This window comes from Lactuca saligna, chromosome 8, assembly GCF_052625555.1.
Source record: "Lactuca saligna cultivar CGN05327 chromosome 8, ASM5262555v1, whole genome shotgun sequence".
Lineage (NCBI taxonomy): Eukaryota > Viridiplantae > Streptophyta > Magnoliopsida > Asterales > Asteraceae > Lactuca > Lactuca saligna.
In genome coordinates, this window is record NC_136424.1 from 33,792,202 (window position 1) to 33,809,123 (window position 16,922).

The 16,922-nt window shown below is 29.8% G+C and overlaps 3 protein-coding genes and 1 long non-coding RNA gene across 5 annotated transcripts; 2 read left to right on the forward strand and 2 right to left on the reverse strand.

Annotated features, from left to right (window-relative positions):
• Positions 1–1,256: 1,256 nt before the first annotated feature.
• On the reverse strand, positions 1,257–7,260 carry LOC145011641 (uncharacterized). 2 transcript variants are annotated; one of them, XR_013664200.1, is made up of 4 exons: positions 6,958–7,260; positions 6,790–6,872; positions 1,700–1,767; positions 1,257–1,478 (listed from the first exon to the last, which is right to left on the reverse strand). It is a non-coding gene; the product is annotated as an uncharacterized LOC145011641 (long non-coding RNA). The 2 variants fall into 2 exon arrangements; XR_013664199.1 differs by having other exon boundaries at positions 1,709–1,767; positions 6,958–7,257.
• Positions 3,938–4,551, forward strand: LOC145008296 (uncharacterized). Its single transcript, XM_078966914.1, has 3 exons — positions 3,938–4,075; positions 4,167–4,287; positions 4,374–4,551. The coding sequence occupies exons 1-3, from the start codon at positions 4,005–4,007 to the stop codon at positions 4,497–4,499; spliced, it is 318 nt and encodes a 105-aa protein (XP_078823040.1). The 5' UTR covers positions 3,938–4,004; the 3' UTR covers positions 4,500–4,551.
• Positions 7,261–8,182: 922 nt separating the features above from the next.
• LOC145009541 (zinc finger BED domain-containing protein RICESLEEPER 2-like) lies at positions 8,183–10,592 on the reverse strand. The gene is made up of 6 exons (XM_078968220.1): positions 10,046–10,592; positions 9,824–9,958; positions 8,916–9,715; positions 8,505–8,814; positions 8,391–8,428; positions 8,183–8,233 (listed from the first exon to the last, which is right to left on the reverse strand). Exons 1-6 carry the CDS (start codon positions 10,590–10,592, stop codon positions 8,183–8,185), a joined length of 1,881 nt encoding a protein of 626 aa, XP_078824346.1.
• Positions 10,593–13,484: 2,892 nt separating this feature from the next.
• Positions 13,485–16,901, forward strand: LOC145009542 (uncharacterized). The gene is made up of 4 exons (XM_078968221.1): positions 13,485–13,666; positions 13,755–14,152; positions 14,799–16,016; positions 16,147–16,901. The coding sequence occupies exons 1-4, from the start codon at positions 13,485–13,487 to the stop codon at positions 16,899–16,901; spliced, it is 2,553 nt and encodes an 850-aa protein (XP_078824347.1).
• The last annotated feature ends 21 nt before the right edge of the window (positions 16,902–16,922 follow it).

Sequence of the window (16,922 nt, forward strand, 5' to 3'; positions counted from 1 at the left end):
ATTTGTATAAAATACTTAAATTATTAATTAAAATATAACATTATAGGCTCAACTTAAATATAAATTTTATTTAACTTAAACAACCCAAAGATTATTTTATAAATAGTTAAAAGTGATAAATTGTATTGTCTTTCTAATAATGATTGTGAGTTGGTTAATAAGGTTAAATAAATATCAAACATAAAGTGTAATCATAAACAGACTAAATTTCAATCTTAAAATAATATCTGTACTTCTATTTATTAAGTTATATCTTTACATTTGAAACCCCTATTTTTTTTCCTTTCACCACATTCATTTGAAAATCCATCACTTTTCAATTTTTTTATAATAATAATTATAATTTGGTAATTAAGTTAAATAAATATTCGAAAGTGTAATCATATATAAACTAAATTTTAATAATTTCTTTAATTTTACTTATAAAATTATGTTTTTTAACTTTTAACATATTATACTTAATTTATTAGTTTTAATATATTGTTGGATGTAAACCATTATCTTTTTAAAGATATAATTTTTCAACAATTTGTATAAAATACTTAAATTACTAATTAAAATATAACATTATAGGCTCAACTTAAATATAAATTTTATTTAACTTAAACAACCCAAAGATTATTTTATATATAGTTAAAAGTGATAAATTGTAGTGTTTTTCTAATAATAATTGTAAGTTGGTTAATAAGGTTAAATAAATATCAAACCTAAAGTATAATCATAAATAGACTAAATTTCAATTCTAAAATAATATCTTTACTTTTATTTATAAAGTTATGTCTTTAAATCTTAACATATTATACTTAATTTATTAGATTTAAAATGTTGTTACATGTAAACCATTATCAGTTTAAAGCTACAACTTTTGAATAGTTTGGACAAAATACTTAAATTGTTAATTTAAATATAACATTACTGTATCAACTTAAATATAAATTTCAGTTCCACTAAAAAAACCAAATAATACTTTGAAAATACTTAAAAGTGATAAATTATAGTGATAAATGCACAAACTAAATTGTAATATCAGTTTAACTAACATATTTCTTAAATATATTTTTATAATCGTTAAAAGTTTCCAAATAAGTAGCTTAAAATAACTTACAATAACAATAATTAAAAACAACTATATATAAAAGATTATATTATTACCTTAAAAATCAAAAAATAACGTGTGATGTTTTAAATAATTATATTGATAGAAATTAAAACATTAAGCAAATTAATTTTAAAATTTTTTTTAACAATAAAACAACTATAAATAACATCAAATATTATATAATATTTAATTTTATTCATGTGTAACTCGCGGGTAGAAGTCATTCAAACGATTGAGATTATGAAGTTATAATAAATGCATATATCTCTCGTATAATAAAAGCCTCCCTAAGGTGCCACATGACATTCTTCTAAACAACCAAAGTCCACGTGTCGTTTTCTACATTTTTCTCAGAAATTTGTTCCCGCCCAAATCATCCCTATAAATTAAACAAAAAATCAGAAAGTCAAAAGTTAATATTTGTTTCAAAAAAAATCTGTATCCATATTAAACGAAAAATTTGTTTCCATATTAAACGAAAAATTCAAACTAAAATATAATCACCTTCCTAGAAAATCGGCAATGTAAATTGGCAATGGTTTTTTAAAATTAAATATGTTTCCCTAAAACGAAAATCTATGTTTCTTATAAAACTTTTACCTCTCGTACCTTCTTTGAAGAATCCACATATTCTCCTACTAATCAGCAATTATTTTTCCATATTATACCTGCATTAAATTTCATTATAATTTTAAAATTTAAATATATCATATATCATAAAAATCATACATTATCATCATCATATCGCATAAAATCAGGAATGGTTTTTTATAAAGTTTATCTGTTTCCGAAAATATCTGCATGATTATACTAATTAAATCATTTAAACGAATTACAATATTCAATCACAATATTGACTTCGGTTGTTTTATTCCGCCTATAAATACAGAACCCCTAAATTCTTTTCAACCATTTGCATTTTCTCATTTGCTTCGTATCTGAACTCTAAAACACTGCAGAGAAGGTAAAGCATCCCAAAACAACTATGCTGAATTTTTTTGTTTATCATTCGTTCGTATTCTTATTGTAATTTTGATTACATCTATATTTTTCTCCTTCTGTTATTTTCTATATATGTTATCTTATACACAAGCTATTCAATTTTTTTTCCTACGTACACACAAAATGAAGAAATCAATACACATGTCCTCCTTATAATAAATACATATAGGAATATGTGTGTTTTGTTAGTCAGGAATTTGAATTTATATATATTTTTCATCAGATTTATATAATTTTGTATTTTTTCAGTTAAATGGTTCAAATGCAATCTGAATTTGAATCATAATAATACCAACATATTGGAATATTTTTGTTAACTTAGTCAGGGCTTTGAATTTACATATATTTTTCACCAAATTTATATAATTTTGTGTTTTTTCAGTTAAATGGCTACTCCCAATGTCACTTTGATTGCTGATGTAGATGTGTTGAGGGACGATTTGACTCTAAAAGTTCGTGTCATCAACTTGTGGAAACATATGTCATTCTACAACAAAGATGAAATTTGTTCCATCGAATCAATATTACTTGATGAATAGGTATTAAACACTCTACATATTAATTATTTCTTACAAATACACATTTAAGTACAATTACTTATATAGTTGATCATATATTACTTTTTTATAGGGGAGCAAGATCCAAGCTACTGTTTGGAAAAAGTTTCCGTATCGATTCAAAAATATATTAAAGGATGGGTCGACTTTTTACATCACGAGTCCAAGTTTTGCATCACAAAAGTCCGGTTGTTTCAAAATAACTCCTCAAGATCAAAAACTAACCTTTGTCCAAAATACTGTTCTCAAAGAATGTGCAGAATTTTCTGGATCCACATTTGGATTTTCATTTGTTGACTATCAGACTGTTCTGTCGTTGCTACATCCTGAAGACATATCTGTTGATTAGTTAATATTTATTATTTTAATTATAAACTAAATATTTAATTGGTTTTACCTATGTTTATCTGTTATATATTATATATTATATCTTTAAATTTCAAAGGGCTCTTCAAATGTTTTTTTTACAGATGTTATTGGATTGGTAGTTGCTATTACTGAGATGATGATGGATGATCCTGAAAAGTCTAAACACAGACTAACCATTCACATCCAAGATGCAAAGTTTGTTGTTCATTTCTTTATATTTGTATTATATTTTATATTAAAACATGACTTTTAAAAACAATTGTTCAATATTCAGTGCTTTGCAACTCTGTGTAAATTTGTGGGGTGATTATGCTTACAAGATGCAAGATTACATAGATAACAATCCACCAAATGAACGTGTCGTTGTTATACTTCAGTTTGCAAAGATTAGTGTTTGGAGAGGTATATTTGTTTTATTAACTAACCAATTTTTACATCTTTGATTATTAAACTGATTATTATTATTTGTGTTATAGATCGTCCGAGTGTTAATACCTACTTTACATCTTCAAAGTTGTTCATTAACTCCGATATCGATGAAATTAGTCTTTTCAAAAAAAGGTAACACGTTTCTATGTACGTGTTAAATATACAAATGTTCATTACAACAATACTTAAAATTATTTCTTTGTGTAATTTACAGTTTAGATGGGGATGATCGTCCTAATTCGTCTTCAAATACAATTTCAGTCATTGAATCTAAACAACTTTCTGAATTAGATGATTTCATAGTTAAAACTAAGCTGAAGACTATTGCTGAGATTTTTGAACCACATTTGGTATTTATTTGAATTTTTTAAACTTGTATATTTATACTTTTTTTTTGTAATTTTTAAAATAAAAAATGTTATAATTAACCAATCATTCATGCAAAAACCCATCTCATTATAGTTGGCACTATAAAGGGAATCTTGCAGAATGAGAAATGGTTCTATCTCGCGTGTACAAACTGCAGTCACAGGCCTTTCCGGATACTGATGCAAAACCAATTTCTTATGAATGTCGTAACCAAAATTGCACAAAAAAAATCAACTACTGTTGTACCGAGGTTGTTACTATAAACTATATTCATCCAAAAACGTTTCTTACTCCATATATATTAATAATATTTTTGATATTTTATATATAATTTTTTGTAGATTTATGATCTCCATACGTGTGCAAGATAATACCGGGACTATTACCTTAACAATGTTTGAAAAAGAAGGAAGGTATCTATTGAAGACATCAGCCAAAGAGTTGTTTAAAAAAGCAACAGAGGTCATTTGAATATTATGCAATCATTATTTAGTTTTATATATGTTCACTTTAACCGGAACGTGTATTTACATTATTATTTGATGCAGATTGGGGACAATACTGATTTCTATCCAGGGGAGATTAATGCATTGAAAGGTTTGAAATTGGCATTCAAGATTTCTGTTACGGATTTCAATGTGTCGAAAAAAAACGAATCAGTATGGTATTTATAGAGTCAGTGACAATGTTGATTTAATTGAACAACTCGAAAATAAGTTTACCGAATCACAGGTAATTAAATTACTAATTATTGTTTTTTGGTTGTTAACTATATATTCTTATAATATTTTTAAAACAATTTTTTTCTTATTTTATGTCTTATGCAGACTGGTATAACACACTCTTTGGATGTTTGTTCGGGAGAATTCGAATCTCAAGATAACAGGCCTTTAAAGGTTACATTCATATTAAATTAGATAAATATGTTATAAAATAATACTTGGATGTAAATAACAATGTTGTAAAACTATTTTCTTTAGGATCAAATTTCAGGAAGAAGTCTTTGAAGTTTTTGAACACAACACCAATTTTGAAACGAAATCTGGAAGAAGTCTTTGATTTGGAATTGAATGAAAACTTATCATCGTCAAAAACAAAGAAAGTATCCCTAGATGGTCCAAGAAAACAGTTGTTGGAGGTAAAGTTGGAAAAAAGTGGCTGAATTTCATTTGGTGGTGAATCGGAAGACAGTGTCCATTTTGGATTTTCATGAACAATTTTCAGTTTTTAATTTGCATGGTGCTTTTTTAACTATCTTGGTTTGATTTAATGCGACATTCTGGTTATTAAGGTTTAAACTTTGGGATTATTTTCTTTTTAAATGGTTTGTTATGCTATATTATGCTAGCATGTTATGAATTAATTTTTTCATATTTTAGACGTGATTTTATTATTGCTTTTCCATTATTGGTACAAAATGTCATGCTACATACTAATATATTTATTGTTTTAATATTCAAAATGAAAAAGTAGTGGTATTTGCTTAACTTTTGGATATCTTTTGTTATTTTTATAGATCAAGGCCTATAATTTGTGTGTTTGTGTTAATGTACTTTGAAAATGCATTGCTATAATTTGTGTGTTTGTGTAAATATACTTCTGTAATACAATGGCTTAATAAGAAAAAGACAAAAATGAAATGTTTTTTTTTGTAAAAAAAATCGATTTATACCAATTATAGCAATATACTTTCAAAGCACATTGTTATAATTTGTGTGTCTTAATATTCCTATACTACAATTGAAAAGTTATTTAACGTGTTCAGAAATTTTCAAAATGTTATTTAAAACCCATAATTCAATTTTTATTTTATCTTTAATGCCTTAAGCCCATAATATATATATATATATATATATATATATATATATATATATATATATAATAATAATAAATTAAAATAAATAGAATGCTTAAAAACAATTTGTAGCCTACTTTCAAATACTCATTTCTCTGTACAGTTTGATCCTCCTATAATAGATGAAAAATTGATTAGGGGGAGGGGTACTCTTTCTGTTGATTTACAAGATTATATTATCATTAATTCTGCATGTGGGTGTGTTAATGTACCTGTGTATGTTTGTGTAACTTTTTTATACAGTGGCTAAGTATGTAACTTATTATAGTAGGACCTGCTATTTTTTTAATTTTTAAATGTTCAAACTTGGGTTTGGTAGCACCCGGTTCATATTTTTCTTGAATATATATGTGTGTTATTTGCAGGTCAAAATTTTGATAATGGAAACCATGGAAGGTGCACTTCAATCCTCTAAAACAGCCCCTGGTCATGTTTGATCCATCACAAATATATTATTAATTTAGAAAATGGTCCATATGGCATTATTATTTTTTTTTACATTTTTTGTTCCTTTATTAATAAAGTACACATTAGATATATAAACATTTTTAAAACAGGAACGTGTTTCTTTGATCATGTTGCTTTCTATGTGTGTCAATATGTATGTAATTAAATTACATATTAGTGTGTTATACCATCTGTGAAACTTCAGATCCTGAACCATCTGTTTTGAGTTACATACCTGTGTGTTATACGGTTTAAATCTAAAGGGGGCATATCAGTTGGTTATATTCTTAAAATTCTGCTTTTTTGGGCAATTTTATGCCATTTTTTGTCTTCAAATCTTGCTGTCAAATAAAAGAAATTGCAATCTAGATTCATTTTTTGTTCTAAACCATTACTTTCAATTTCAAACCACTCACTAGGTACTGATATGAGTTTCTCCTCCATTTTGCACATATATTTAACCCTAATATCTAGCTAATCAATATAAAAATCGCATTCCAATTTCGGAAGGTATATAAAATTATAATTCAATTAATAAATTATTTGCTAACATTAATCGGATGCACAAATTTAACCCTAAAATCTTGGAAATTCAAATTTCAAAATTTCAAACTATTACGCACAAAGTATGAAAATCATACTTTCAGAAAATTGAAAGTTACCTGATTGTGTCTTCGCTCTTGACGTATTTCGAGTTACTCATACCATTTCAGTTTTCGATAACTTCTTCATAAGAATCAAATTTCTGCCAAAAACAATCAGGTACAATTTCTTTCAACTAATCTATGTTCTATTAAGAAAACAATCGTTAACAAAAATTTACATCTTACCTTCAATTGTCGCATCTTCATACCATATTCATTCGTACATTTAATTGTAAAATCGGTATAAGCTTCTACTACCTTCAAATTTGATTCGATGATTGTATATTCCTATCTTCCTTCACGATAGCAATGGACAAACTTCCATATCTTTCTTAAATGAATGTCTTCGAAATGTTAATCTTCATTGCGGAGATATAAATTTCGATATTTGATTGTTCTAGGTCTCTGTTTCTATTACAACAAAAGGGAAAAATGGGGTTTATTACTAATAGATGATTATCCTCTACGTGGGAGAATAGGGGTTATTACTTGTGTGAATCCTTCAATAATATTTTTCTAATTTTTTTATATCAATAATATTTATATAATTTGGATTGGTATGTATCCCATTTATTATTGAAATAATTATAGTTTAAATAATTACCTAAGAATTTATATTGATATGTCGTAATTATTAAATTCTAATTTAAATTGACATAATCTATTTAAATTGCCATTTTATATATCATGCTCCACAATTTAATAAATAAATGTGATTTATATATAATTATGTAATTTTATGATTTAGAAATATCATTTATATCCTATTTGGTTAGTATTCAATTCGTCAAGTGAAGTTTATACAAATTATATAAGCTACCAATCGATGTAACATTTACTATCAAATTATTAATTTTATTTTTCACTATACTTTTTTATTTTTATTATATATCAAACAAGAACATGAATGCAGTGGACGTTAGAGAGAGAAGAAGAAACAGAAAATTATATTTGGATAACAGAAAATCCAAAAAACGTTGTACTACATCATCATCTCATCGTACACCTACTAGACATTAGGCCTGGCAATTGGGTTGGGTTCGGGTTGACGGGTCACGGGTTCGTGGGTTGGCGGGTTAGAATACATTGACCCAACCCAACCCATATAATATATGGGTTGATGGGTTGGCGGGTCACGGGTTAGCGAGTTGAAAACATCAACCCAATCCAACCCATATAACTCGTATAAATATATGGGTTCGTGGGTCAGTGGGTCAAACCCAACCCGTATAAGCAATTTAATAAGCAATACATTTTAAAATGAAATTGAAAAATACAAATAAAATGAAGTTATAAAGTCTTAAACATTCAACATAAAGTCATAAACATAAAGTCATAAAATTGTAAATAAACACATTAATGCAAAGTGCAATAGTTCAAACATATCCAAAAATCAAATGCGATAATTTGTTCATGCTACAATTTCCATTTCTTCTTCCAACATCGACTTCTTCAAGATCACCTTCAAATAGAAACAATATGCAAAATTAAATTTATGATATTTTAAAAGCTACATAAATAATTATAAAAAGAAAGAAAAAAACTCACCAAATGACCACCTAAAGTATGTTGGAATTTGTAGCCTCCGTATTGTCTTCGTTGATGTTCAAATTCATTACATTTTGGGTTAGGTTGTCAACAGCCACATTCAAATCAACTACACAATGAATAGAAAAAAAAAAGAAAAATTAATACAAAATTTTAGTTAATATGAATAAATTATGAAATATTACCTTTTTCTCCAAACAACCAATCCCTAGTACAAACCAAAGCTTCAACCACATCAGGCTTCATGGAACTTCGATATTCATTCAGAATTCTTCCACCAAGACTAAAAGCCGATTCAGATGCTACTGTTGAAACGGGAACACAAAGTATATCCATAGCTAATTTAGCTAATTCTGGATATCTATATTGTTGGGCTTTCCAAAAGTCAAGCATTTTAACAGAAGAAGTTCTTTTAGCTCTTGGCTCAAGAAGGTATACATGCAATTGACTTGTGGTATTGGAACCCGAATCATCATTATCATATTCGTCAAACTCCTATAATTAAAAATAATATATATAAACCAATTAGTAATTTAGTATATTTAAAAACTAAACTATAAAAGTGAATTTAATGATAATTAAAAATTGTGATTTACCTCAAGAATGTTGTTTTGACTAGAATCTCCCCCAACATTACTTTGTCTAATGTTTTCATTGCTCCCTTGATGTGATGTCGATTCGAATGTGGTTGCATTTTTTGAAGCTTGCACATATTCATCATAAAGTTCATAAAGGGCACTCTCAATAGCCTTAAATTGTGATGAACCTTCTCCATAAAGTTTTTTATAGCAAAAGTCAACAAATGTTAACTTATATCTAGGATCAAACACCACGGCTATAGCTAACAGAAGATTAAAATCAGCCCAATATTTGTTGAACTTATTCCACATTTGAGTAGCTATTTTATTCATATACTCATCCGGACTTTTCTTCTCTTCAACCAACTTCAAATGTATTCCAAAGATCTGAGGGAAATACAAATTTGAAGTAGGATAAAGAGATCCTGAGAATTGAAGAGTCGCATCATAAAACACTTTCAGAAAGCTACACATTTTCTCAACTCTTTCCCATTCATCAGAGGATGGACAATCTTGAAAGTTAGAATCACTCAAACTAAGATGCGAAAACGCTAGTCGATAATAAAGTGCACAAGAAAGCATCCTATAAGTGGAATTCCACCTAGTAGGAACATCTTGCATCAAAGCTTTATTGGTGTCCAAAAGATTTTGTGAGCAACATTGAAAAAACCTTGTTTTTCTTGCTGACGATCCTTTGACATATTTCACACATTCTCTAACTTTTTCCACAGCAACATCAATTTGTTTCAACCCATCTTGAACAATCAAATTAAGAATATGGGCACAACATCTCAAATGAAATAACTTACCATCATATACTAAAGCATTCATCAAACGAAATTGATTCTTAAGCAATCCAACGCAAACATCATTGGAGGAAGCATTATCCAAAGTGATAGAAAACAGCTTCCTTTCAATTCCCTAACTTTTTATTAACCCACTAATCTTTTCCGCAATAGCAACACCGGTATGTGGAGGAGGAAATTCAGAAAAATTTAAAATCCTCTTCTGTAAGACCCAATTGCTATCAACATAATGGGCAGTCAAACTCAAATAACCATCTGTAACAATAGATGTCCAAGCATCAGAAGTCAAATATATTCTACTTGGACATTTAAGCAACTCGCCACGAAGTCTATCACACTGACTTGTATATAACTTTTTGACATCTGCCTTTGCTGTGTTCCTACAAATATGACTGGCATTTGGTTCCAAGTATTTGCAAATATTTCTAATTCCTTCATATTCAACGAAGGAGAATGGCAAGTCATGTCTAACAACAGCTTCAATCAACAATTCCCTAAGTCTTTCCTGACTAAACTTTGGAGTTCTCATATTCATTGCACCTTTGCTAGAAGAAATCATATATTGACCAATTTCTCTAGTATTATTATTTTCACATTTGGTTCGATGGCGAATTAGATTACCGGTACCGCAAGCACTTCCTGCTTGATATTTTTTACCACATTTGTTGCAAACACAATATAGGATTTCATCTGGTGTTTTTCTAGGTAATTTAGTAAAACTTTTCCAAACATCAGAACTTGTTGTCCTTGTTTTCCTTTTCTTTGTAGAAGTACTTTCAACTCCTTGAGAGTCATTTGGTGCTGCAACTTCTTTAACTGAATCATCACTCTCACTTTCTTCATTGTTACCCTCCACATTATTGTCAACAGTGATATCTTCATTATCCATAACTTACTAGAAAACCCCAAAAGAAATCATCAATTATCTAACAGGTTAGAAGCAAAGCAATTAAAAAAAATACAACTTCTGATTAGTGATCAATATGAAAGCATCACAAAAAAAAAAAAAAAAAAACAATGGGTAACAAGTTCTGATCAGTGATCGGTACATGATTTCTGCTAGCAACAGGTCAAGGCTCGGACTTGCTTTGTTCGAGTCTTAGAGATTTATGCAATAATCAAACAAATCCCGATTATTGTCTCAATCATTCAATCATTTATTGATTAGAAGAAGAGACGAACACAAGGTAGCAGCGGAAGACGAATCAAGGCTTAGAGATTTTCTGTGTTCAACTTCGAGGCTTAGAGATTATTGTCTAACAAGACTTGCTGCTAGCAATCGGATTTTCTGTGTTCGACTTCGAGGCTTAGAGATTTAGGTTGTCACAATGTTACTTACCGGAAGAATCGAGGATGGAGGTGGGTTAGCGACTTAGCGTCGGACAACGTCGGTACTCGGTAGTAGCGGAAGACGACTGCGAGTCTGCGAGACTGCGACGAAGCGACTTAGTGCCAATCGCGTGATCTGATCGACGGAGATGAGAGTATGAGACTTGCGATAGTTCGTCTGTTCGTGAGCAGTGCCGATGATGAGTTTGGATTTTGGATTTTGCCAATTTGGAGAATTGTTTGATGTTTAGGGGGCTAGGGCACCGGATACAGTATTTGATAAATAATTAAAAAATCAAAAGTGATAAATAATTAAATGTATTTTTTAAACCTAATATATATATAATCGGGTTGGCGGGTTGACCCGCGAACCCAAACAGGTAACTCAACCCAACCCATTAAATAAACGGGTTGGCGGGTCAAAAATCTCAACCCAAACCCGTTTATTTTCGTGTTGGGTCACTTTCGGGTTACGGGTTGGGTCGAGGATTGCCACCCCTACTAGACATGCTATAAAATTTTGCCAATACGGTAATCTTCTTGCTTTATTTTGCATTGATAATTATAATATGAATTATTGATAGATTTTAAATATGTTATTCATTTTTATTTAAAAAATAAAATTAAAAGAAATTATAATATATTTAAACTTAATATAAAAAAATGTCTTTAAGTTGTTTTCTACGATTTTACAGGTTCAAATAGTACTACATAATCTACAAATGCTAAAGAGAGGAGAAAAATTAGAAAGTTATATTTGGATAATAGAAAATCCAAAAAATTACCAAGCATATCAAGCCATCAAAATTCATCTATTACACATACTTCTTACATGTCAAATAACGGTATTTATATTCATTTATTTTACAATTGATTTGTAAATATAAAAATTATATTAAATTTGCATAACTATTTAATTTAGTGTATTTATAATAATTAATATTTTTTTATTATTACTAACCATTTTTTCTAATTATGTAACAGATGTCTACAATCATCGTGTTAAATTAATATCTACAGGTAATTATACAGACGTTACCTTAGATAAGGAAAATATAAACTCAGCCAAATCATGTGTATATCAATATACAAGTATTCATCATACTTCGAATGGTACGAATTTCTATATATACGAATTTAAAAAGATACGTTTCACATTTATATAACTTATAACAATTTCTAACATTCTAATTTGTATTTTAATTTTATCAGGCAATTATATTTTCAACAATAAAGTTCAAACACCACTATCTATTAATTTACATAATTCAGTGTTTGGCATTGGCACGACATCCACCACATCCACCAATCGTTCCACAATAACTTATAATTCTCCTTCAACAAATATAAATGTCAGAACTCCCTTTTCTAACATTTCGAACGGTATGCATTTATAAATACACAAAAGTTAGAAATATATGCTTTATATTTATATAAATCATACCAATTGCTAATGTTTTGATTTGTATTTTTATTTTATCGGGCAATTGTATATTCAACAATAACCTTCAAACACCAATATCTATTAACAAACACAATTCAATGTTCGTGAATTCCACGACATCCGGTAATCGTTCGACAATAATCCAGAATTCTTCATCAATCAAGTTACCAAGAGGAAAACATCAATTAAAAAGGAAGACTCCAGATATATCCTGTATACCTGTTTTTGACTTGACATTAGATGAAGAAAGTAATCATGATCATATTGTCGAAGATAAATTCCGCGGTATATCAAAAGGTGATAATAATTCTAATACTTTTAATATTATTTAAATTTATTTAATAATCTGATTTATATATATTTTTTACTTTTTAATATTTTTTTCATTCAATAGATTACTTGGATCATGGAGATGAGATTGTTATATGTCAGATTTGTCATGCAAAATTATGGCTAGATGAATCGCTTAGAGGACAAAAAAAGGCAATACGTCTTATTCCTTATGTTGTGGTTACGGAAAAGTTGAGTTACCACCCTTAAAAGAAGCACCGTCGTCTTACAAAAATCTTTACCGTTCCGTATATTCTAAAAGCAAACACTTCATGAAGAACATTCGACGTTACAATTCAATGTTTTCATTTACATCCATGGGAGGCAAAGTTGATTCATCCATCAACTCAGGCAACGCACCATACATATTCAGACTTAGCGGTCAAAATTATCATAGTATGGGAAGTCTTTTACCTACACGTGGATCACGACCAAAATTCTGTCAGTTATACATATATGTCAGATTTGTCATGCAAAATTATGGCTAGATGAATCGCTTAGAGGACAAAAAAAGGCAATACGTCTTATTCCTTATGTTGTGGTTACGGAAAAGTTGAGTTACCACCCTTAAAAGAAGCACCGTCGTCTTACAAAAATCTTTACCGTTCCGTATATTCTAAAAGCAAACACTTCATGAAGAACATTCGACGTTACAATTCAATGTTTTCATTTACATCCATGGGAGGCAAAGTTGATTCATCCATCAACTCAGGCAACGCACCATACATATTCAGACTTAGCGGTCAAAATTATCATAGTATGGGAAGTCTTTTACCTACACGTGGATCACGACCAAAATTCTGTCAGTTATACATATATGATACAGAGAACGAGATTTCAAATAGATCGACAAGTATTGGGTATATTTTTATAATCTTCATCTAAAAAATAATTTCAATTCATTTATCTTTTTAACTAACATTAAAGAATTCTCTATAATATTTTCAGTGGACCAAGGAGCGGTTCTACATCAAGTTCAAGGTCTTATGATCTCCAAATTATAGAATTTTTGAAGGATATGTTAGATTCAAACAATGTGTTGGTCAAGTCTTATAGGATGGTAAGAGACAGTCTTCATGATTATCCTGGTGCTAATTTGAAGTTAAGATTAATCAGAAAAAGAGAACAAGATGAAAGGACGTATAACTTACCAACTTCTTCTGAGGTAGCCGCTTTAATTGTCGGTGACATCTGTGATTCAATTGAAAAAAGAGACATCATTGTTGAAACCTCATCAGGATTACTAAAGCGTATCAGTGAATTACATCCTTCTTACCTTGCTCTTCAATATCCATTACTATTTCCATATGGCGATGATGGTTACAGAGTTGACATCCTTCATAGAGGTATTACATCTTCAAGTAACAGCAAGCGCCCGACCTGTACTATGAGATAATTTTTCGCTTACAGAATTCAAGATAGAGATCAATCGTTCTTACTACTTCTTAATGCAAAAAGGTTGTTCCAACAATTTTTGGTTGATGGTTATACAATGATTGAAAGTGAGCGATTATTTTTCATACATAAGCAACAAAAAATTCTTAGATGTGAGTCTTATGAGAATCTGCATAATCACCAAGCATGTGGGAGTACAGATATTTCGAATGTTGGGTAACGTGTGATCTTACCTTCTTCATTTACTGGTGGTGCACGTTATATGATGCAAAACTATTTGGATGCCATGTCGCTATGTAAATGGTTTGGATATCCTGATTTTTTCATAACCTTTACGTGTAATCCAAAATGGCCAAAAGTTCAGAGGTTTCTTAAGGACACTACACTTAATCCAGAAGATAGACCGGATATATTATGTAGGTTATTTAAGATGAAGTTGGATGCCTTTATAAAGATTTAAGGGAAAATCAAATTTTTGGCAAGGTTCAAGCAGGTATTTAAACTTATACTTTAACTGATATATATATACACACACACACACACACACACCTTCTTTAGCTGCTAACTTCTATCCTATTTGTATATTTTTACATGCAGTGGTTTATACGATTGAATTTCAAAAAAGAGGTTTGCCTCATAGGCATATATGTCTATTTATGCATTCTGACTGCAAGCTTCCTATAGTTGAATATATTGATCCGATTATTTCTGCTGAGATTCCAAATATCGATGAAGATCCAGAATTGTATTCACTTGTCAAGGAGTTCATGATTCACGGTCCATGTGGAGCTGAAAATTTGAATTGCCCATGCATGGTGGACAGAAAGTGCTCTAAAAACTTTCCAAAGAATTTATGTAATCATACTTCAGTTGATTCAGATGGTTTTCCCTTATATAGGAGAAGAAATGATGGAAATTTTGTTGAAAAATTTGGTGTTCAGTTAGATAACAGAAATGTTGTTCCATACAACAAATATCTGTTGAAAAGACATCAGGAACACATCAATGTTGAATGGTGCAATCAAGGATCCTCTATAAAGTATTTATTTAAATATATAAACAAGGGTCCTGATAGAGCGACTGTTGCTATGGTGCAAAGCAATGATGATTATGATAACAATGATACAGTGGATGAAATCAAAGAATACTATGATTGTAGATATATATCTGCATGTGAAGCATCATGGCAGATTTTTAAATATGATGTTCATTATAGGTATCCTGCTGTGACTAGACTACCTTTTCATCTGCCTGGACAACAACAAGTTATATATGAGGCAGACGATGATATTGTAGATGTTCTTGACCGACCTTCAGTTGCTTCTTCAATGTTCATATCTTGGATGAAGTGTAACGAAACCAATAAAGAAGCACGGAAACTTACATATGTTGAATTTCCTACAAAGTTTGTTTGGAAACCTAAACTTCAAAATTGGAAGCCAAGGGAAGTTGGATATTCTATTGGTAGAATTCACTCGGTTTCACCTAAGCTTGGTGAAGCATATTTTTTAAGAATTCTTTTAAATAAAGTGAAAGGTCCAAAATCATTCAAAGAAATTCGCACGGTAAATGGTGAAATGTGTTCTTCTTTTAAGGATGCATGCTATAATCTAGGCCTTTTGGATGATGACAAAGAATACATCGAAGCAATTAAGGAAGCAAGTCTTTATGGATCTGGTTTTTATCTACGTTTTTTATTTGCTACGATGGTATTGTCCAGTAGTTTGTGTAAACCAGAGATTGTGTGGGAAAACACATGGGAATACCTATCAGATGGAATTCTTTATACTCAACAAAAGAAATTAAAGTCTCCAGGTATTATATGTTTATTACATTATTATTAAAACTATATCATATAAATTTCCAATATACAGTCAATTACATTTTACATCCCACTTAATATCTTTTTTAATATGTTATAAGTAATATAGTATTGTTCGTACAGGTTTGTCACTAAACGAAGATCAAATTAAAAACTTGACTTTGTTTGAGATAGAACAAATTTTACTCCTAAACAATTCCAGTCTGAAGGACTATAGAAGGATGCCTTACCCAGATGCTGATTTAGTTTCATCTTCAAACAATCGTTTGATAGCTGAGGAACTAGATTATGACATAACAAACTTGAAGAATGAGTTTGATCGGCTCTTCGTTTCATTAACCGACGAGCAACGCAACATTTTTCTTGATATCATGGCTATGGTTAAAAATAATAAGGGAGGTGTATTCTTTATTTATGGTTATGGTGGAACGGGTAAGACATTTCTTTGGAAGACAATTTCTGCAACAATTAGATCTCAAGGTGAGATTGTTTTAAATGTTGCTTCAAGTGGGATTGCTTCATTATTGTTGACTAGAGGTAGGACAGCACACCCTCGATTTATACTTCCCATAAATCTTACCGAGGATAGTTTTTCTATAATAAACCCAAAGAGTGATCTTGCGAGTTTAGTAAGAAAAGCCTCATTGATCATTTGGGATGAAGCACCCATGGTACACAAGCATGCATTTGAAGCTTTAGATCGAACTTTGAAGGATATATTACGATTTGTTGATCCAATAAACTCAAATATTCCATTTGGAGGGAAAGCGGTTGTTTTTGGAGGTGATTTCAGACAAATTCTACCTGTTGTTCCGGGTGGTAGTAGACAAAATATTGTTAACGCTTCATTGAGTTCTTCGTATCTATGGCAACAATGAAAAGTTCATAAATTAACAAAA

Bases quoted from the DNA above. Each gene is read 5' to 3' on its own strand.
- LOC145008296 (XM_078966914.1), top strand. From the start codon at position 4,005: ATGCAAAACCAATTTCTTATGAATGTCGTAACCAAAATTGCACAAAAA. The intron at 4,076-4,166 runs GTTGTTACTATA...AATTTTTTGTAG, and splicing joins TCAACTACTGTTGTACCGAG to ATTTATGATCTCCATACGTG. The intron at 4,288-4,373 runs GTCATTTGAATA...TATTTGATGCAG, and splicing joins TGTTTAAAAAAGCAACAGAG to ATTGGGGACAATACTGATTT.
- LOC145009541 (XM_078968220.1), bottom strand. From the start codon at position 10,592: ATGGATAATGAAGATATCACTGTTGACAATAATGTGGAGGGTAACAAT. The intron at 9,959-10,045 runs GTCAGTGTGATA...CTATTGTTACAG, and splicing joins TGTCAAAAAGTTATATACAA to ATGGTTATTTGAGTTTGACT. The intron at 8,234-8,390 runs GTAATGAATTTG...TTCTATTTGAAG, and splicing joins TTGACAACCTAACCCAAAAT to GTGATCTTGAAGAAGTCGAT.
- LOC145009542 (XM_078968221.1), top strand. From the start codon at position 13,485: ATGGGAGGCAAAGTTGATTCATCCATCAACTCAGGCAACGCACCATAC. The intron at 13,667-13,754 runs GTATATTTTTAT...TAATATTTTCAG, and splicing joins AATAGATCGACAAGTATTGG to TGGACCAAGGAGCGGTTCTA. The intron at 16,017-16,146 runs GTATTATATGTT...TTGTTCGTACAG, and splicing joins AAAGAAATTAAAGTCTCCAG to GTTTGTCACTAAACGAAGAT.